Genomic DNA, 23845 nt, shown 5'->3' with positions numbered 1-23845 from the left:
ACGTAATATAGTTAATAATTAGTGTTTGTTTTTATACGTGGTTGATTGAAGTGATGGTCTGTTTATTTGGGGAAGGCCGGGTTCTACCTTAGTTGTTGGTGGCTCGCCTGACTCGGGTGGGTCATGGCTAGGGGCGCGTTCCGTTAGCGGGGTGAATACTGGCGGTTGCAGGTCGGGCTTTAGGGTGGCCTTCGGTCGGACGACGTCAGTATTAAAACCCTACAAAACTTCCAAACAAATTTCAAACAACCTAAACTTGACTCACTAATCCAGAGCCCTCCCAAACACATTTAGTTTTAGTTTTGGTAAGGAAAAAATAAAATAAATAATAATTGCTCTCCTCTCCCAGCTAATCTGGGATTAGAAACACCATTGTAAGCTCTCCTCTCTCAGCCAATCTGAGAGAATAAATTCCAACTCATCATAAAGTGGAATAATTGGAATTAGGGATGGGCTAGAGGTGGGTTGTTACAGCAATTTTCGGTATCTGTTCCAACCTGATACTGATATGTACAGTAATGTAACTAGATACAAGTATCTGATACTTTTGTATCAGAGCAGTAGCGGTCCCAGGAAGCGACAAGGTATCAGCATTCTCGTTACAGGGTACACATCCTCCGTGCCGTCATCACCAGCGTAAAAAGGTATCGGTGTCTCTGATACATTATTTATCACGCCCGGTAATTCTCTGCCTCTGTTACTCTCATGCCCGCCTGATACAACCAGTATCAATCAGTTCAACATTCACTGCAGTTCGTCCTGGCCGTGTATTAATTACCACCATGTACATTGTTGCGGGCTGTCATGCTATGTAGTTAGTATCTTTATAGTGAAATAAGGAATGGATAAGTGCAGGAAAAAGACTTCATTTGTGTGGAATTTTTTTACGGAAAATAATGAGTTTGCTAATTGTAATTTGTGTAAACAAAAACTGAGTTATAAATCATCATCGACTAATCTGAAGAAACATTTGAAACGTAAACATTGATATAGTATGCTCACTAATGTACGTATCTGTTTTTATTTTTTTATTTTTGATAAAATCGTAATCTTTTAATCTATGAAAACACTAGTTACTAATTGTTTTCGGAAAAAAAAGTCCATATGTTGATTACATCTGTTATTAGTGTCAACTGAGAATTTATTTGCATTTTCATAGCTGTTAGGTGCACAAATATAAATATTATATCTTGTATTAATGTACTTTTTAATATTATAATTTCATTAGTTTTATTATTGAACGAGACTGTGCACGCACTGCGCACTGAGCGTACTTTGATGTGGGACAATAACCAAACGACTCGTAACAATTTCGCTTTGCGCCTCTCCTTCAACGCCTTCCCCTGCGCTTCCTCCCCTACATTATTTCCCTTCTTTATCCCTTATTCGTCAATCCTGCTCCCTCCCCTTTCACAAGCACCGCCCAAGTGACCGTCATCTGCGATCGGGTTCTGCGCACATTGGCGTGGTGTTGTTCCAGGCGAATTCTGAACTGATACTAAAGTACTTGATACTTTTCAAGTGTACTCGTTTGCAGTTCCTGATACAGACGCATATCAGTGCCAAAGTATCAGGTTGATACTTTTCGACCCACCTCTAGGATGGGCAGTACGGTTCATTCCAGTGAATGGTTCGGAACCAATTCGTTCTTCAAAGTGAACCAGTTCTTTTAAATGGTTCAGTGGTTCATTAAAAAAAGTCTCGTACAACTCGAAGGAATCGCTCGTTTTCTCTTGATATTCGGCTTCGGCACTCGCCTCACCGAGTCGGTTCTTTCTAATGCTCAATGCTCAAGTCTTTCTTTTCTCATATTCCTCAGTACTATACTGACTCATCGATTCCGGCTGTTGTTTGAAAATTGAAATGACTGTCGTTATGGTTTGACTTAGTAAAATTAATTTTAATTTTATGCAAAAAACATTGCTTTCAACAGCATGGAGAAAAAGTTCACTATTTCATAAGCGAAAGATTGAGGAACGGTTTCAGAAACGTTAAAAAAAAAAACCAAAGGCTTACAACATCGTAAGCACAGTAATTAAAAATATCTATATTAGAACCATTTAAATTTAAAATTAAACTCTGAAAAAAAAATTGTTGATATCAATTCTGCAGTGTTAAAATTAATTAACATTATAACTGAAATTCGCATTTGCAAAAATTATTTTGGCAATATTCATTAATTGAAACAAATTACCATAACAGTAAAATTTATAAAAATTATATTAATGTATAAGTATGTACTTAACCAGAGGAAAGCGTATTAATTAAACATTACTTTGATTTGTAACACAATGCACAGAAACACACTTGTCGTCGCCTGGCCGACTAGCCCCTGAATGATAGTATTTTGCCGGCTACTCAGTGTTCGGTAGAGAGGGGTTCGGGCCGTGTGGCCAAGGGACTAAGTCACCAGGATAGCAATTAATACACTCAAAGACGGTTTCCAGGTTCTTTATATACGGAAAATCAAACCCTTTACAAGGGGCTGCTGCGTTCCCGCCTGTGACCGATCCTGTAGGGCAGAGCCCGGTTCCGCGCACTGTTGCTGTATGGGAAAATACGTGATGTCCCATTCGTGTGGAGCAAGACCCGAAAATTACCGTCTTAACGAAGGCTAAATTCCAGCCCACAAAAGAACTCCGCGACTCGTAAACTGCCGGAGAAAACACGCACGCGAGAGAAGTGACTGACTGCATGCCGCGACTGAATGATACGATGACACACCTAAATGACCACACGACTGTGACAGAGCAATCACTTCCTTCCGGCAATGCATGAACTGCAGCGAGACACTGCGCCCATTCTCACACGTCTCTCGCCTCCTGAGTCCAGCTGCCGACTGACTCCCTCCCCGCCTCGCGCGACCCAGCGCCCGCATCCCACCCCTCCTCGCGAGCCCGCGGAACACGCTGATTGGTCACAGGCGGAAGCCACGGCCTTGGCGCCCGGTGAACACGTGAGAACTTATTCTACATAACATTTCATACAATATAATAAACTATTTACATCAAAGAAAACACGACCCTTCAAATAATAATAAAAAAAATTACAAATAAGAATGTTTCTTATGTATTTTATATTAAACTTCCCCTAGCGTGCGAATCTCCCCCCCCCCCCTCCTGCCCTAGCTGCACTGCACATCGGCGCACACGCAACACTGGGCAGGAGAAGGCGTTGGCGCGGCATAACGGGCTGTGAGAGCTGGGTCGACACCTGGGTCGACGTCACACTAAAGAAATAATACTAACGACACTAGAGTTATTTATCTCCACGCTCTTCTGTGAAGTTGGTCACAGTTATCGCTCGAGTTGATTAATCGGTATACATCACGAGCGAGAGTTGAGAGAAGTGTAAGCAGATATCTGGGGGAAACAGAGAGAGAGAGAGAGAGAGAGAGAGAGAGAGAGAGAAATAGCTAAAAACAGTGAAACAGTACCCTTGCGTCCTCCGGGGGGTTGGGGAAGGGGGGGGGGGGGGCAAAGAATTGTGGGGAGCGAATCAGCGTCCAGCGATGACAAGAAGAAAGAAGGATGAACCAAGAACCACGAGTCCGCGCCGGACGCGATATCCGAGAGTTGTGGAGGAGAAGGAACAAAGAACCACTAGCGAACCAGCGAACCTCTCCTTCAGTGTTCTTCCCACTGTCCGCGATTGCTGAGCTGGTGAACCACGGTTCTTTTTCTGGGAACTAGTTCCTGAGTGTTCTTGGACACGAACCGATTCATTTGAATGGTTCGTGAACCATCGGCCCATCTCTAATTGGAATACCTCTCTCTCCTTCTCATCAGCTAGCGACTCTTAGTGAGACCGCGGGCTTCCTTCTCTCTCTCTCTCTCTCATCCTACCTCTCTCTGACTACCTATCCGCTAGCGACTCCTTGTGAGACCGCGGGCAATCCTCTGCTAGCGACTCTTCGTGAGACCGCGGGCATTCCCCTCTCCTGCTCCCAGACTCTCCTGCTAGCTACTCCTTGTCAGCACGTCCTCGGTCAGCTACACTGGGCCGGACGGTCCACTCCCGCCTCAGAGTGTGAGGCTGCTCTACCCAAGAGCTGGCGCCGGGCAAACAAAACACAACTACTGAACGACCGAGCGACGTCCACCCCGTCTCCACATCTTCACCAGAGACGAGGCCGCGACAAACTTTACCCGTCGTTTAAAACCAAACAGTATTTTTTTTTAAACCCTTGTATATGAAACTTCCATTTAATTCACTATTAATGAAGGAAACCTACTACTAGTGCTATTAGTTCGCAGGCCATCGCGAGCTTTTCTAAGCCTACGGAGAATGAAGGTAAGTTACCAGATCTATTTATATGAACGTGGTACCGATCCAAAATAGTTCAGGACGCTAAAATATTTTATTTCCGTGTTTTCAGGTAATTGTGGAATTTTGTTTGACTACATTGCATTACATTAATATAAATGCCAATTTAACTCTTGAAATGATTCGGTATTTTAGGCAGTATAGAGACGTGGTGGACGTTTCTCGTTAATGTTGATACCCTATGCCAACTCTCTCAAGAAAAGCACCCTCCCATGGGAAGTTGAGTCGTGGACCGTTCGGCCCCTTGTGGCTTACCGAGGGACATCACTCACGCAAAACAACGATGATGTGTAGCTTAGCCTGAACACATGCTGACCCACGTGTTGCAGACACGATTATTCTGAAAGTTATTTGGTAAGTGAGCCTTTATTCAATGTTAATGTTGACACTGTTCCGGCTGCCTCCCCGTCAAAGCTATCAAGTTTTGCGGGATGGGTCTCGGGGTTTGGGTTCGGCCAAGTGGCGGGAGGCAGGGACGTGTCCGTAGAGGTGATCCTTGGGCTGTTTAGGCCACCCAAGACGCCTTATAATACAAATGATGCACTCCGCTACGTGAAGTGTGGTTTTTATTACACACCAACCTCTACATGGTGCTATCCATCCCCTGGCCGCGACTGTTCGGGGTTAGAGAGCTCTGCGCATGTACGGCTGTTCGGCGATGACCCCGCTTACTATGGAGAGGGGGGAGTTTTGAGCGAACAGTACGTGGCAGACGTTGCTGCTAAGACCTGCGCGGTGATGCGCGGTGATGCACGGCCAGTGGTGTTGTAACTCACGATCTAGATGCGGTTGCGGAATTGGCGCGAAGGTGGCCTCTCAACGTTGCGCGAAGACGACCAGCCTCTTCGAGCTCCCGGTGGGTACTGACTCACTCGTGTAGCACAGCGCTACAGCAGGCCTGCCAATTGCGCGCCAGAAGCGCAGCGCGCGGGAAACAGACGCGGCCAAGTTTAGGACCTATTCGCACGTTGAACAATGGAATTAACAAATAAAAACATTTGATGAAATATACATTACATAGTTTATGTCTGTGAGAGAAAACATGTGCCCTTGATGCTATAGTCCGGCGGAAGCACATTGCCACACCCGGCGGAGTGCTTCCGCCGAGGTGGCCGGTAGTGGTGCTAGCTGCGGGTCGTTCGGTGCACTCACACTCGTTGCACCATGTTGCACGCGCGGGCGTGTTCGTGGCACACGGCTTTGAGAGGCGTCGGAGAGGCATCGCGGCCTGTGCGACTAAGAGGCGCACTATCGGCTGGCGTCAATGTATTTATTTTAACTTGTCAACATAGGGTCAATTCTAAATCAGTATTATATGCCATGGAATGGGTCTATTATATGTTATAGTCTATGGATCTGACACACGTTGCACGTGATGCGGTATTACGAAATTATAATGTTGTTTGTCACCTGACATTGATGTGTAGATAAGGTGTCATTAGAGATTTATTGTTCTATTTAGTGTTTGGTTAGAGGTGATATTTTCCTTTGAGATACGCGAAGTTTTGCGATGGGTCTAACTGGTAATTCAGTCTTGGTAAAATACCTGATATTCGCCTTCAATTTATTATTTGTGGTAAGCGAATGATAAATTTGGTACTGCAATTTCTCTGTAAATCAATTTAGTTACGTTTTCTGTTATGATAGTGTGTATAGTAGGACGTATGTGGTAATTATGTTTGTAAAATGTTGGGTTAGAAAAGAGAAAACTCATAAATTAATAAGTTTTTTTAATACTTAACCCTAAATTAGTACCTCGTGGTTTAGGTATGCAATACACTAAATTTTTTGATGTATTGGTAATTAAAGTAACAATTTTGCGCAAGCCAGCAATGTATTTTCCATTATAAATTTTTAGAACGATTTTACAGTATTTTAAATATAGGTGTTTGGTAAGTTGCCACCCAAGAAGGTGATGGAAAAGATTAATAGTCTGATAGAGGACAGTTGAGTGGTGAATTGGACAGGGGACTTCCCGAGAGATAGGAAACAGCGGCTGAAGGTGGGAATGAAATGGTCAGAAGAAGGGTACGTGACATCAGGGGTACTGCAGGGGATGAACGATGTTGGAGGGGAATTGGATAACAAACTGAGAATTCATTGATTACTGCATGAACTATGAAACTGTAGAGGAAGCGCACACCTGCAGGAAGACTTGGAAGAAGATGGAAGGTTGGTCAAGGGCAAATGAAATGGGGATAAATATCAACAAAACGAAGGTGGTCAGATTCACAAGGAGGTAAAAGGTTGTTAAGCAAATATATTGTTGGAAGGGGCAAGAGATTCAGGAGATAGGGGAATACAAGTAGGCTTACCTGGGAGTAACCCAAAAGAGTGACCTAGGTTGGGGAAAGCAGGTGCAGCAGGTGGTAAAGAAGGGGTGAAGAGGGCTGGGGCTGATTGCTAGGACACTGAAGGGGACAGAGCGGAGAGTAAAAGAGAAGGCATATTCAGTGTTGGTGAGGCCAATGCTTGAATATGCAGCAGCAATTTGGGACCTATACCTAGGGGTAGAAATTAAATAACTGGAAAGGGTGCAACATAGAGCAGCTAGATGGGCGATGGTGTGTGGAAGAGGAGGGAAGGGGCGAAGGGTGAGACCTATAGGCCACCGGTGATGGAGCTGGGGTGGGACACACTAGGTACACAGAAGGAGGAAAGTAGAGAGATTGATGGAAGTTTTTTTAGGGTCACAAGGGGCGAGGGGGGCTGGGGAATCGTGGGAGACAGGTTTAACAAAGGGGTGTATAGAGTGAGGAATATCATGGGTGGAAGATTCAGAGATATTGGAGAAGAATGGAAAGAGGTAGGCAAGTATTCCTGGTGAGGACAGGGCGGGAGTAGCATAGGATTGAGGGAAAGGTACTGGATGTGAGAAGAGGAAAGGACGGGTAAGATGCTTGAGAAATTGGGCAAGTAGGGAGGGGACTTCTTGCCACAGGGCAGAAGCCCAATTGCAAGTGTATCAATCAATTAACTGGGACTAGTACCTATATATTGCAGTAACATAATATTATTGACATCATCAACATGGCAGCGTTGACGTCATTACCACTGCTACATTCTTGTGGTACAAGCCTGGAAATAAAAATATCAAGAGATTATAGGATAGCCGAAATAGCAACTTCTGGTTCAGACATTTTACAGCTCATGTGAACAAAGCATCTCTTCTCCAGTTATGGTGTAACTAAGGAAGGACCTGTATTTTTTCAGTTACAGCTTTTTATTAAGAAACCTTCAATATATAGATTTTTAATTGAATCCTTTATTGGGGGTGAAATTTTTTTCATGTGTGGGCTGAATTCAGATCTTAAGTTTGTGTTGAAAACCACGCAGACATAAATTTTTTTCTGTACTGAAGTTAGCTATATCCGTTGGGACTATCCAGTTTTTGAATTAAGTAATTTTAATGCAAGTTGCTTTTAGTCGTATACTCGTCTCTTTCGACTGTTGTTTGGCTTTGCAGCAAGTGAATCAATCTTACTGGAAAAATAAATTTGTAGGATATGTAACAACTATAAGTTACAAACAATATTCTGGTTGGCATACTGTTTGTTGCTATGTTTTAGTGTATTTAAATGTTTTTTTAAAGATACCCATTTTCACTTAGTTTTATATTATTAAAATAATAATTAGCCAAATAACTTAAAATTAAATTTTTTTGCAGTAAACTGTTTGGATGCATGGAATGTGTGTAATAGTTGAGTTGATCCAAGTGGAATATTTGAGATCTTACACAGTTCCTACGTTTCAAAATCATTCTCAAAAGTTTCCAAATGTTCCAGAAATTTTTTTGAATTACATAAAATAAATATAAACTTCAATATCAACCTGCACCTGTAGGCAAAATTTTATTAAGTGTATAGATAATGGTGTGCAGGAGCTGTGATGTATTCTTCAATTGCGGAAAATGGTTTGAAAGTAAAATGTATGCAAAATCCCAATTGGGCAGAACTTTATCTTGTTGAAACTTAAAATTTGTATTGTCCTCACTCATGTGTGGAAATAATATTTGCAACATTTCTAAACAATAGCTACCCATTCTCAGTGAAAAAATAGCCCATTCAGATTTTTTTTTTGTGAAATTAGACAAAAAAATTTACGGTAAATATGTATTGTACGGATTAGCGCCAAAAAAAATCGTACAAATATGAAATAACTTTCATTATATGCTATCTTACGTCCTCTTTTCAGAACCGCCTGCGGAGATAAAAAAATTCCAATTACTTTAGGAGATATCCAATTTTTTAACATTCATTTTTTGGCGATTTTTTTAAAAAAAATTTGAAAAATTTGAAAATACCTTTATTCTGTGCTCTTAAACTTCCTCTTTTCATTAAACCCGGCTGAGATAAGAAATTCCAAATACTTTTGGAGATATCGAATTTTTTAATTTTCATCCTGTGCACTCATGCGGCTATACAAGACGTGTGTAATAATTTGACCGTTGCCATTTTATATTTTGCGGTGTTCGCCTGAATGTCTAAATAACAGAAATTTTCCATTAGGTAAGGTTACTTACATTATAAATACTTCAAAATAAACGGAAATTAAAAATAATATCAATTTATTTTACATGTTGTATAGTTTTAAGTATTTATAATGTAGCTGACCTGACCTAACAAACCGGGACAAAGGATGAACAGAATAAACTCACGTAAGTTTCTTTTTACATGATGTATTCGTTCACGAGTCCTAAGATCCACATTAAGTTCTGCCATTCCCGATTACACCCGAATATTCACCTTCGGCCAACCTCGGGATTTATTTATTTTTGCGCAGGAAAAATGAATTGAAATATTAAAAGTGGTCGGATAGGTTAGCTACATTAAAACACTTTAAAACCCTTTGGATGGTTAGTTAGGTTAGTATAGCTACATTAAAATAAACAGAGAAATATAAATATTAATAAATAAACCCGAGGTTGGCCGAAGGTGAATTGTTCGGGTGTAATCGGGAATGGCAGAACTTTATGTGCATCTTAAGTTTCTCCGTTCGGGAACATCGCAAAAAAAAAAAAATCATACATGTAAACAAGCAACCGTTATGGCCGCATGAGTGCACAGGATGAAAATTAAAAAATTCGATATCTCCAAAAGTATTTGGAATTTCTTATCTCAGCCGGGTTCAATGAAAAGAGGATGTTTAAGAGCACAGAATAAAGGTATTTTCGGATTTTTTAAATTATTTTTTAAAAAAATCGCAAAAAAATGAAGATTAAAAAATTCGATATCTCCTAAAGTAATTGGAATTTTTTATCTCCGCAGGCGGTTCTGAAAAGAGGACGTAAGATAGCATATAATGAAAGTTATTTCATATTTGTACGAATTTTTTTGGCGCTAATCCGTACAATACATATTTACCAAATTTACTTTTGGTGACTTTCTCCAAATCCACAATTTAACGGGGAGTTGTGCCCCACATTGTGAAATTGTGATGATTTCGGTACTCCTCCTGTTAAAAGGAACATGGCTTCATTGAAGAATATCAGCTTATTGGAGAAATCTTCACTTTCCAATGCTTCTTGCATGCAATTGTAAACATCAAATCTTAGAATTTTTTTTTTGTATTAAATTTTGCAGAAATTGTAAGTGTAGTGGTTTGAATTGTAATCCTTTTCATAACTTTTTCCATGCTGTGTTCCGGGGAATTACAAGTTCATTGACTCCAGCTACAGATGAATTCAGTGGACTTCGAATATAGCTTTGTTAGTTAGGTACCACTTATCTTTTGCCTTTTAGCCTACCTCAGAATATTCTTGTGACTTGGTGCTTCCTTTCTGTAGAAATTTCTAAACCCACATTGCATAGAAATAATGGAAGAAATCTTTGCATGCTCATTTTCACAACTACTTTTCTCTGTTATTGTCATTTTGAAATTTAATCTTTACATTCTAAAGGAGTGTTGCCATCTATTGAGCGATATTGGGGGGAAAAAACTTGTAATGTTTCTCTTTATTTTCCAGTATCACTGATTAGGATATTATGTGTATAATTTGGAATTGAAAATATGAATTTTTTAAATCTGGTCATTCATTTCTGCTAACCTCATATTTTCAAAGAAGCTGGAAAATATATTTTTTTTTTATAAATTTCTTATTGAGTATTTAACTATTGAACTAATAAAGTCTCCCTTGTCTATTAACACTCTTAAGACTAAGAAAAGGGCATGGTACACTAAAAAGCCCACACAAGATTAAAAATGGCCTAAATTGTTAAATTTTCGCAATAGATTATGACACAATTAAAATTTAAGTACGGTATGTGTGGTTATGGTGATTGGTGGAAGGTAATGCTGATAGCCAGTCACTAGACTTGTGTCTCACACTATGTCATGGCGACAACTTCACACTATCAACGCATGGTGCTGCAGATGTCTTTAGCCAGCCGTACACATGATACTTCCACAAGCCTATAGCAATTGGGAGGTAACGAGCCGGGAGCAGGATAGTCTGTTTCACCTAAAATGCTACAGACAACAAGAAACACCTGTTTTGCCTGATGTCATATTTGAGATTATGTAATCATTATTAACATCATCCTCAACTGCTTCCAGCCTGTAGCCGGGTCAGCAAAGTAAACTACCTCCATCTTCCTCTTTTCTTCCACCATTCCTAATCTTTCACTTGATTCCACTTCTCCTCTCTCCTGCACTACTTTAACTATCTGATCTTCCCACCTCCTCCTTGTTTTATCGTGGGGTTTTCTTTTGCCATTATTATATATAGCTTTTTTTTATTTTATATTTTACTATTAAAATTTTTTGATAATTTTTCACATATTTTTTTAATGGTTTTTAATTCATATTTTGAAATACATTTTGGATTTTTTTTTTTGGATTTTAAATCTTGCTGTTTTATAATTTAAAAATTTTAATGATATAAATTTTCTTGAACACCAACTAAACTTAACTGATTACAGTACACTCCCGATTATCCACAAAATTAAGTGGCGAGGCCGCCGCGGATAGTGAAAATCGCGGATAATCTGCAAAAGAGACGAAAATGGGAAACAAAAAAGGAAACATTAAAAAATTAAAAAATGTATGTTCAGTTAAAGTTACAATTAACAGTAAAAATTATTAAATGATGTTAAAATTTTAGTATTTTACTGAATAATTAACATACAATACATTTCAGTGATGTAAACATAAAAGTGCTCGGTACTAACTTCGTAACAAGGATACAGCACATACTTGTACGTACTCAGAGACTTTGTTAGACATTAAAAAAGCACAACTCTTTAAATTTACAACTTTTTGAAAAAAATCAGTCACTTGCTTTTGTTTCTTACTTTGGAAACATTTTTTCTTAATTCTTGATTGAATTTCCACAACATAAGTTTTTCAGCCAACTGCGCATCGTCGTCTTGTTCCTCTAATTAGTGAAGCAGTCCGACGATGTGTTGCAAAGCCGCTCTGCGCCTTCGCACTGGGCTCGCCTGTGGCTGTACTGTACTGTATACTGCACACAATACACTCGTCAGTAGAGTTCAAATTTGCTCACTTGTAATAAAATACAGATTTGCATATGTACTGTATTTTTTCGTAGCATGCGCGGATTATCCGCCCGCGGATAATAGGGAGTTTACTGTACTTTTTTTGACAACTTTTCCAAATGTCTTCCAATAGTTTTAGTTGATCCATCCACAAATGTGTATCATGAAATGTTGCCTCCTTAAAAACACAAAATATCTAAAACTTTGAGCTCAAGCTTAGAAAGAAATTGTGACTGCCTATGTTTTTGTAAATGGAAAATTCAGTGCATGTTAGTACAGTGGAGTGCTGATAATCAAAACTTAGATAATCTGTAAGTCTGTTTAATCTAAAACCAAAAGATATAAACAGAGGTGCACACCCCCCCCAAACACTATGACTCACCCCCCCTAACCTAATGTTACCCCCCCCCCCCCCCCCCCCCCCGTAATTTTTAATGCCATTTTCTCAATGATTTACTCAATTATTTTATAATATTATACTTTTTTAGTATTATATTTTATCACATTTTGCATTAATTACAACTGATTTTCTAATAATAATTTTGGTCATATCAGGTAATATTTCCATCCTGAACCGACAGATGTCAAACTGCTTTTGTTGAGGAAAGTGCAGGGTTGCCAATTTGATTTACAGGATCCCTTTCAATTATCAAAGCACCAGAAACATATTTTCACATTAGAAGCTATAATTATATAAATAATATATATATATTTCTCGTCTTTTAACCACCCCCTCCTCCCCTGAAATTTTAATGACGCAGTCTGCGTCGTTACCCCCCCCTTGTGGGCACCCCTGATATAAAGAACCAAGGTTACAATAAAATCAGTGATACTAAATAAAACAAAGTATATTTCTGCTAAAATTACTATAAGATTCAAAGTTAGACAATGTACTGAAATAATATTATTACTAAACTACATTGGCCTAAAGAATTCTGTTAATTTTTTTTTAAAATTCTGCTCTTTAAGCACCCATTTATATCCGAGATTTGGTTAAGTTTAAACATCTTTTAAAACAAATTGTGTATTCACATGTAATAATACGTATTTGTCATCACACATTATTATGAAATTTAAGTTTATTTTAAAAAATGACTTCGCTTAATCTGTAAAATTCGTTAATCCAAAAAGGGTCTGGTTCCAATCATTTTGGATTATTTCGGAATTTACTGTATTACCATCTTGGTTACTTTGGGTTTTTATTGTCTTTTGCAGTCCCTGCAAATACATGCTAATGGCTGCTTGTGTATGTTGGCCAATTGCGATAGTGCCTACCTATTGTGGTACTTCCTTCAGGTGGGGCCTGCTTGCTCTTGGTGCCTGCATGAAAGCAGTGCCAGTGTAATTGCCATGGCTACATTGTCTTATGTCATTGTGTCTGTGTCGTGCCCTCCGTGAAAGTGTCAGAACTGTTGGTGGGTATGTGACAAAAAAAATAAATTACACTTTCAAGTATGTCTGCCCTGATTTATTTTGCATTTTTTTATTTGTTGTGCATGTTTTGTAAAGGAATTACAGCAGTGAGAAAGTTAGTTATCTAATTCACATGTGTTTGATATATATATATTTTTTTTACAGATCTTTGGCATAGTGCTAATATCAGTGGGTGCTGCTGTTAAAGCAAAGTACCACGAGTATGAATTATTCCTGGATGACAAGTTCTTCTCTGTACCAGCCCTGCTTATAGCAATTGGTGTTATTATCTTTGTTGTGGCATTTTTTGGCTGCTGTGGTTCTGTCAAAGAGAACTACTGCATGGTGCTAACAGTAAGTACTGATGACCTTGAAAATAGTAATTGTGTATATCAGCATTTTTGACTTTTTCTCAATCAAGATATTGCTGAATCAACTGTTGAAATTGGCGGCACACTACATACATTTAAACAAAATTTTTATACACATTATTTATTTATTTTTTTGTTGGTTTTTAAATTGTTAAACCCTGCATAATACAAATAAACCAGTTTAAAAAAAAAAACTGTAGTATTCAGAAAAGAATATGTTGAATTTTGATTTGAAAAGGCTACTCATTTGAAGATTTTATGTACAACTAGCTGAAGTATCTGTGCTTTGCTATGGCATTCTACAGAACACACTTGCATAGTTCATTATAAATACCCCTTCTCATGGGAACATTATTGCCATGCCTTGAATGAAAAAAAAAATCAAACAATGCAATCCATGGATAAGAAGAAAGCATCAACATTGCAATAGGAAAAGTTTAACAGTTCTCTCTATCAGAGTTACGTTTTGTTACTATCCCACAGGAACCGTTCATTTTTCTGGGATGGAAAGTACTACCCTATGTACTATTCCAGGACCTAAAGTAACTATATTCCGAATTTCATGAAAATCCATTACATACACACAAACAGAAACTTTCACATTTATAATATTAGTATAATAGTACATTTTTATTTACTAAAATGTTTCGGCACACCTCAGAGGCCTCTCGACATGCTAGTGATAGGGAAACCCTGGTATACATCAGTGGTATAGGTTAACACTCTTTTTGGTTTAACATATAACATATCAAAATTAAGGGCATTAAAACATTTAGTTGGGGTAGTGTGGCTTGCACAGAATGAATGGAACACAAATGGAGTGTGTCTGTTTATGTGAATGTTGTGTTACTTGACGTAACAAAATATTTTTTAATTGACAGGGTAAGGAATTGCTGTATATGTAAGTATGTAGCATGTTTGTCTCTACAATCTAAAGAATGAAAATTCTCTCAGAACTGACTAGTTGTTGGTAGTTCTGTGCTTATATAATAGAGATGATTGAGTCTGCAAAGTTTTGGGTCGAATCAAGTTCAGTATTTATGTCTTTTGAGTCAGGTTGAGTTCGAGTCCTTTATTTTTTAATTTTAGTCAACCTCAGGTAATAGTTGCAGATTTTTTATTTAGGTGTGGAGTATTAAACTGGATTATGTTTTAGGACAAGTGTCAAAATAAATTTAGAAACAAAGAGTACAAATTATATTTTTGTAAACATTATATTCTTTATGTATATTACCATAAATACTAGTAAAATTTCTCATTCAATTCTTACATTTTTTAAATTATAAACCTTGAATAAACATTACATTTTGCTAGAGAAAGTTTCATTTAATGATGAAGTCTGGTTTCATCAGTTGTAAAAATTTAATTATAGCAGTAATAGCATAAATTCTTTGAAATATTTCTGATTAAAAAACATCCATACAAGTTGTGAATAGGATGATTTTTTTGCAAGGTTTTCTTTATAATGTATGACTAATACCATGAATGGACTGAGTATGGCCCGGAAATGATCACTGAGCGACAAGGGTGGATAATGCAGATTCTGCGATGCGTCACGATTGCCTTCTGCTGTATGAAGATGGACATTCTAACATTCACTTCCTAACCCCTAAAGTTTAACATCTTCAAGTTTCCGTTGCACAAGTGTTGCAAATAGGGCCCGGCAGGATGGAGGGACAAACCATCTCGTACAGGGAGAGGCGAATAGCTGGTAATATGCTGTGGCGAGATCAGTGGGAGAAGGAGCGATGGTGTTGGGTTTGTGTTTCAGTTCTCTCTTCTGCTGGTCGTCATCTTCATACTGGAATTTTCAGCAGGAATTGCTGGTTATGTGCTCAGAGATAATGCAGAGACATTTTTAGAAAGCAAGCTCAAAGAGTCCATTAATAACTACAAACAATCTAATAGCACTGCGAAAGTCTGGGATGTCATGCAGACTAATGTAAGTTAATTTGTAATTTTATCTGTATTAATTCTTGAAGACTATATTGGCAAAATGTTTTAGTGGTAATGGTTTATGGAGAAAAATCTTACCGTTATTTGTACAATAGTTTGGTATTTTATCTTTTAGACATACTGTCTAATTTTAATGTTACTTAATCACAAAAATTTACTAGTCCACCTATATAGATAAGTTTTGTAAAATAAGGATAGTGCTGCTATATTACGGTAAAAATATCCTGCCTTAAAAATAAAAATCATCATTGACCAAATTGTGTAAAACTAAAACATACAATAAAATATTTTTATAAGACTATAACTACCCAACATATCTTTAATTAACCAGATATGTATACATTTTTCGATTATTTTTAATTTTTCATGCATAACTTTTCATTTTAAAATGGGTACCAGTGCTGTTTCCTCAAATGAAAGTACAGAGCCTGTCTTTAGGAACAATAAAAATGGTGATTTTTGTGATCTATTATAATTTTGTAAAAGAACATTAACTGGTCTAACTTTTACAATACTTATGTGAATGTTCTAGTTGAACAACTATGTGTGTATGTGATAAAATTAATACCTTCATCCCGATAACTGCTCAAATGGTCTCCAAACATCCTCTGATTTTCATAAGAATTCAAGACTTAAGAAAACATTTTCAAAAGCATTTAAACAAATTTAACAATCAATATTATACATACTTATCGCATTACAGAAAATAAGTAAAAAAAATCTCATCATATAAGATAAAATTTGCTGGACCCACAAAAGATGAACAATAATGTCAAGAATAATAAAACAAATTGACATTACCTATGTTAAAATTGTGAACATCAATTTCTTAATGTGAGTGGTTTTGTTTCAAGTGATCTATGTTTAATATCTAATACTTTTGCTCATTATTTTTTGAATGTATGTATGTATCATCCACGTACAACCCTCAATTTTCAGTAATAAATGTGAGCCCTCACACAATTCCTGTTGCCTTCATTTCTGAGTGTCTGGTCCTTTGGGGCATAAAATCTTTTAAATCTACTATGTCAATAGACCCTGATGGTATACCAAATTTCATTTTTGAAAGGATGCTCTTTTAGACTTATATGCTAATAGCTTTGATGCAACATTTAATTTAACACAAGTATAAAAACTCAGTTTTTTCAACTAAATGGAAAACAGCTGAAGTTATTCCACCACAAAGAGCCCTTCAATGCTGATAGCGTGATAGGCCTAGCCCATAACCTCCAACTGTTAATCTGACTGATCTATTTCCACACTGGTGTGTGGAGGAGCATCTTAATTCATCTTCTGTGAAGCCTTATTCCAAGGAGTGGTTACAGTAATGTATCATAACACTGCATGGTAATCAAAATAAACTCAACGTTTTGCTTTGTGAGAACAGATAATATTTACCTAGCTTTTGACTGAAAAGGGCTAAGACAGTTGTGTTTCAAACTATCGAGCAAAACATGTGTTTTCAATTTTTGGGGGGTGGGGGGAATGGGTTACAAGATGGTTGCAGACAGCAGACGTGACAGAGTACAGGCGCAGTTCATGGTGTTCCAAAATCCAGAGATAAGACATTTTAATGAAACATGTTTACTGGTACTGACGATGTTATAGTTATTAAAAACCAACACAGTCTTGTTAAAATTTTTATTTCTACACAAAGTTAAAAACTTGCATGTGAATCACACTACATTTTTTAAACTCAAATTTTGCATAAAATATATCATACATACAGTACTAGAATCCTCTTCATATTGAATTACCAGCATATGCAGATGTGGTACTTGGCATGAACTTTGAGGTTTTCTGCAGGAGTGGTTAAGGCAATTTGTGAGAAGTGTTGTGGTGTAATGTTCCCAGTTCAACTGCTGTGGCATAAACAAGCCTGAAGACTGGGACAGGGAGTACCATGACACAAACGGAACTTTGCCGGCATCTTGCTGCCACACCGAGTATGGGTTGTGGGGTGGCGAGCCGTGTTCGACGGCCAGCCCGTACCGAAATAAGGAAGGATGTCTCCCGAAACTGGGTGCCTACGTGGCGGACCACGCAGCGATGCTTGGGGGAGTCGGCATAGGTATTGCTGTCATCCAGGTAAGTTTCTTCCGAGACCTCAGCTTGTCACGTTGTTTGCATACTCCTTGTGTTTGTATGGTGACCTGGCCTGTACGTTACCCTGTAGAATACATTTTGTGGTATCCTCGCAATTTGAGTGTTAGATCAGTGTGTCTGGCAAAACATAGCATTTCCCAACTTTTGGTCATTTTAAATTTTCATTGATCAGAAGGCAATATTTCCTTGGAAAAAAAATCGCTATATGTTTTGTTTTGTATTACCTTTCAACACTTCTGTAGTACAATGCACTTGTGGATTCTTTAATGATGTGACAAAACTTTTCCCACTTTAACAAAAATCTTGGAAACTGTGCACAAAATAATGTTTCTAACATTACACTCCGAGGCAATGTCACAGATTAAATTCAGCCTCACATGCCAGAAAAACATCTCTTTTGAAAAATAAACTGTCACTACATTGCAACGAAGAAAGACAGAACACAAATACAATATATTTGACATAGATTATGGTTAAGCTATACAGAATGAACTTTTTTTTTTTTTTTTTGTATTTCATGTGAATTTCTTGAGCGAACATATTCCTCCATCTATTCCCTGATTTCCTGACAATTCTCTGTGTTCTCCGTTTTCCTAGATGCTGTTGCCATGCGTTAGTATTGGCTATTTTGTCTATGTGTAAAGTTGTGTCATTGGTTGAAAGAGTAAGCTATGTTGTGATTGGTTGTTGAGGCATCACGAGTCCGGCTCCTTCCAGTTGGAAAGAAGCTTTAGTTGTAGGTCGCCATGTTAGTCGTGACTTGGGCGTGAGTGAAAAATTTTACTGCTGAGGTCCAGGTCACTTTTTTTTTGTCGAACCGTTAATTATAAGTTTTCAACCTAGGCCCAGTTGGAGCCATTTTTGGTAAATCTGTAGCCACGCTGGGCAGACAATGTTCTGTCTGCCATTTGTACCATGAGTCGCTAGTAACCCTGGATTTAATTAAACGAACTGTATGTAAAAGTGATGATCTGATGAATCAATTTGTTTTGAGAAGTTGTGCAAGTTATTTTTTTGCTATGGATGTAAAGTTTTCCAAGTCGTTAAATGGTGACCATGTTTAGTGTTTGGGAAAGGGAAAGCTTAACTGACTAACTTTATTTATGCAAGGCATTCTTCAAGTAAACAGACATAATCTCAAAAAGTAAAATCCTATTGAACTTAAATGATTCTTGGCGCCCAGCAAAATTCTTCAAGTGTTTATGTATGTGCAATTCAGATCATAGCTAGCCGGTTGATGACTGGATTGTAACAGTTAAATAAAAACTGACTTTCAGTAATATAATTTGGTAGAGAAATGTAACTAAAATAGAACGCGTGAAACACAGTACACATGATAAAAGCGAAACTTCTTTGGCAGTTCAAACCTCCACTTGTAAGTATCACAAGGGGTAAAATGACAAAGAGAGAGAAGACAATTTTCTAAAAATAACTTAGCACAGGGTTTTTGGTTGTCATTTCATTTTCAAGTATTTAAGAATCGAAACCTTTGATGTGTTTATTAGAAAATTGATCAAAATTAAAATAAATTAATGAACATGAATTAACAAAATAATTACTCCAAAATAACTGCTCAGGGTATCAATAATTATTGAACAATCAATAATGATTAATTAACAATAAATATTACCCACTTTTGAAATACACCATAACGAAAAACTGTGTGTTTCTATTTCTTCAAACAATTCTGCCATTTGGATAATGCCAAATCTGAATTAAATGTGAAATTCATAACAGTTAACGCTAGCTATGCAGGAAATGCAGGGACTGTCTCAACCGCGCTCTATCACTGCTGGTTGAATGAGGAATGCGAGGGTGCTAGTAGCAAATATAAAATTTAAGGTATGCAAGTTACCTGTATCAATTTTTTGCAACAAGCTCATGCGCACGTACACACACTCATATTCTTTCATTCATCTATCTCTCTCGGGGCAGGGGATGAATCATTGCACAAAGAGGAGAACAAAAATGAACCCAGCAACGTATATAGCATAGTGCTCTATTTATCTCTCTTTGGCCAAGTACCTATTCTCTATCCTTTTTGTGTCAGAAACGTTTGACAACAATGTTTCACGAAAATGTTGCATTAAAATTGGGTCTTGATATTTTATTCTCATTGTGTCCAAAGAAGTTTCACTTCAATAAACATCTCTCTACCTTCTAAAACCTAGCGGTGCAGTTAGTGGTTGGGTAGGAATAAAAAATTTTAATACTATGTAGCAGTACATGTAACATACATTTTGACTTATGGTATACATAACAAGATATCTTATAGTTGATTATATTATTATGGGGCAAATAATAATGCGTAATAAATATTTTAAATTGAAAACCAAGTGAGAAAACAATGATCGTTTAGGTATGTTAGCAAATTTTAATTTTACTTACATTTTAAAATAATGAATTTACAGTCCATGCAAACAAGTCTTGATGAATTCTAAGAGCATTTATTGATATTGGCATGATAATATTACTGTATAATTTCTTTCAAAAGGCTTTTACATGCTCTGCACAAGTCCATTCATTACTACAATAGTTTATTTTTTTGTAAAACCCGAAAAATTGAGTTTAGAAATAGGTTAAAATAATTATGTATTGGTGTGATGTTTTAGTTATGAAAGCTGAAATGAGAAAAAGAAGTGCAGTTTGTACTTGCAAACAGAATTTTTAGATAAGCTTGTTCGTCGTGTTTCAGTTCTTGGGCATGGTGATGGCGTGCAATTTGGCCCGCACCATCAAGAAGTCATATGAGTCTGTGTAGCACAGAGACAATGTTGCCTTCGTGGTTGAGTACATCACATGTTCTACCATTGTTTCCTTATGCCACAGAAATATTTTTTAGGTATAGTATTTTTACTACTATAGAGATAAATTGTGGTTTTTATGCTAGAAAAAAGTTTGAATTATGTATTATTGTTCAATTTTTAATTAGGGAATGTTAACACAGTATCCTTTAGTAAAACATGTAGCTTTTATTTTAGGAGCATTGTGGTTTTATTTTAAAATTATTTTAATTTGATAATGCAACTATTAAGCTAAAATAGTGGGTAAAATTTTATTAGATTCACATTTTGCAAAGGTTCTGTAATGTAGCAGCCGTTGTGGATGTCGGGACTCCAGCAACTAGATGTAATATTTTCTCTCTTCGGTTTAGATAATGTTGCACATTACTAATCAGAAATGGGCACTGTGTATAGGTATTACATTAGCGTATTTACTATGGTATTGAGACTGAATCCCAAAATGGAAAATATTTAATTTACGAACCGAGGCTCAGAGGCGGATGCAGAAATTTATTTAGGGAGGAGATTAGGAAAGAATAAATTTTGAATTAAAAAAAAAAGAACATCAACAAGGCATTTGAATAGTTGCATTATTATTCTCAACATGTATCACTGCTTTCGTGGATTGTAATTCGAGGTAGTGTAACAGCTCACCTTTCATCACTCAATATAACCGAGATGTCACTTTTTTTTTCTTCCCAAAATTTCTAGATGGGGGGGGAATATCTTCTCCTCCATTTTGCATCCACCCGTTCTGAGCCTTTATTCTTGTAGATTTTAAAAACCCAGCAAACATTAATTTCTAAGTCACCCAGTGTTAGAATTTAAGTAAAAACGTTTGCAAGTAAACAAGAACCAGCAAGAACTGTGAAGATGACAAAAAAAATGTAGATTATTACCTTAGTTATGAGTATGCGAAGAAAAGGTATTGATGTGGATTACTATAATAGGAAATCCTTAGGGAAAATGAATATTTTATGACTTGCTCAAGAAAAGCCCAAAAATGTTGTTCAGAGTATAATTAATAATGTAATTTTAATATCCATATATTTTTTAAAATATATTATGTAAAATAAGATAAATAAAGTGAGATTAAAGTAGACCTCTGGGGTAGATGTAGATCACTAGAAATGATAGAAAATAGTGATATACATACATTTAAAGCTAATGTTACATTAATTGCACAAAAATTTTTTTCCCCCTTGTGATATATTTGTTATTGCATAATGAAATAATACTACATATACACTGTCACTAAAATGGTTAATGCCACCTTTTGTAACTGTCTGTATTAGTGATGTGGTAGTTTTTTTTCTCAGCAGAAACTCATATAAATATAAAATGTGCCTGAAATATTAAAAAAAAATTTAACTTAAGACTGGTTAGGAAACTTGGGCAGTTTCATCTATTGTGTTAGTTGAAAATGCATTAAAATAGTTTGCGGATTAAATCACATTTGCAGAGCACTAGGATATTTTTTTTTCAATAAATTGTTAGTCAATATGTACAGTGAAGAATGTAGAAAGTATTATAATAAAGTGTGTTTTCTTAGCAAACACTTTGGCTTGTTCATTCACATACTCCTTAATTTTTTTTAAATAATTTTACTAACTCGTGAGTTTTTAAGTCATTGAAGACACTGCTTACTACTAAATAATTGGAAAGTTATTTTCTATTCCCCCCCCCCCCGACACACACCCAGGGTCAACCACAATACTGCTTAACAGGTCACATATTCAGACTATTGCAAAAATGAATAAAATCCCCATTGATCCATTGAAGCATTTCCTTGTCATATGGCTGAGCAAAATACCAGACTGGTTCTCAGAAATTTATGAAAATCGTGTCCACACTTAATTTAATGTGTTATAAACATTGTCATAAGCTGTGTATTTTTTTTGTTACGAAAACTGTAACATTATAGCTACTCAAACTATACATAATTTTAGTGTACTCATCTCAAAATAAAAAATGGCAGTTGGCTGAATACTTTAAATATCATTAATTTGTTTTGTTTTATGAAAATAACTACAGTAGTCTCCCGCTAATCCGAAAATCCGCCTTATCTGAACAGGGCTAGGACAAAAAAAAAAAATAATTTTTATAACATTTAAGGACTAGGAAAAGTAAAGAAAAACATGTTTTTTCAAGTAATGTTGTACGTTTATTAATATGTACATAAGAAACTTATAATTTATTTATTTCACTGTCTAACTGAAAAATGAAAAAAATAGGATTACATACATAGTACGTGTACTTAAATACATATGTACGTATTTAAAATTTTTGAATTTACTTACATACTATATGTAGAATTCATGTTCTGTACAGGATTGACACAAAACAAAACGTAAAAAAGCAAACCATTTTCTAAGAGGCAAAGTCAGTAATCTTCCTTTGACGCAATGCACTAAATCGGCTTGAAGATACAATGTTTCGCCAACGCCACATAAACATAACATCTGTTGGGGTTGCATCGGCATATTGCTCGACGTAGCGCAAAGCCAGATCAAGGCACTGGCTGCGGCAGTGTGAGAAACATCAGTGGGCATGTTCCCTTCCTCCTCACTGTCGTCTGCATCGAGATCAGTTGACGTTCCTTGCACAGCTACAATATCTTCATCTGTGTATTCCTCGTGGCCACAGTCAATGGCCGTCCACTTTTCAGCGCACTCATCTGCAGTTTCGCAACCTGGTACCATTTTTTTCACTAGACCATTTGGACAAACTCTAAATCAGGCCAGAGATTTTTCCATGATTTCTGTAAAGATTCCTTTTGTGTTTTCTCCCAAGCTTCTGCTACCCAGTAAATGATATCTTTGATGGTGATTTTCTTGAGTTTATGCAAGATTGTCAGTTCTTCATTCTCTTCAAGCAGGCTACGAAGAAGCTCTTTTCTGTAATTCTGTTTCAAAGCCTGCAAAACTCCTTGGCTTGGTCCATTGGCTGCAAAATTGAAGTGACGTTTGGTGGGAGAAAAATGGCTATGATATCACCGCAAACAAGTTGCATTTCTTCAGGATGTGACGAAGCATTGTCTATGAGTAACAAAGCACTAGGAGGCAATCCATTTTCTTAGTTAAAGGTCTTTACTTTTGGCACAAATTGTTTTTCAGACCAGTCTTGGAACAAGACACGATACATCAAGCTTTCTTTTGGTTTCTGTAAAATACAGGGAGAGTGTTCATGTTCATGTTTTTAAAACAGCGTGGTTTTTCCGATTTGCCGATAACCATCAGTGGAAGCTTATTTGTGGCAGAAGCGTTGCAGCAGGCTAACACAGTTAGGCGTTGTTTATCCATTTTAAACCCTGGTGCAGATGATTCCTCTTGTGATGCAAGACTTTTGGTAGGCAATCCTTTAAAGTTAAGTCCTGTCTCATCCGTGTTATAAA

General features: G+C 37.0%; 1 protein-coding gene across 1 annotated transcript; it reads left to right on the top strand.

The window, feature by feature from the left end:
• The first annotated feature begins 5591 nt into the window (after positions 1 to 5591).
• LOC134530564 (CD63 antigen-like) lies at positions 5592 to 22007 on the top strand. Its single transcript, XM_063365510.1, has 5 exons — positions 5592 to 5902; positions 13401 to 13589; positions 15378 to 15548; positions 17417 to 17650; positions 20364 to 22007. The coding sequence occupies exons 1-5, from the start codon at positions 5837 to 5839 to the stop codon at positions 20427 to 20429; spliced, it is 726 nt and encodes a 241-aa protein (XP_063221580.1). The 5' UTR covers positions 5592 to 5836; the 3' UTR covers positions 20430 to 22007.
• The last annotated feature ends 1838 nt before the right edge of the window (positions 22008 to 23845 follow it).

Source organism: Bacillus rossius, chromosome 3 (assembly GCF_032445375.1).
Source record: "Bacillus rossius redtenbacheri isolate Brsri chromosome 3, Brsri_v3, whole genome shotgun sequence".
In the NCBI taxonomy this organism is placed as follows: Eukaryota; Metazoa; Arthropoda; class Insecta; order Phasmatodea; family Bacillidae; genus Bacillus; species Bacillus rossius.
Note: the sequence above shows the minus strand (reverse complement) of the source record. Positions and strands in the feature narration are given on the sequence as shown.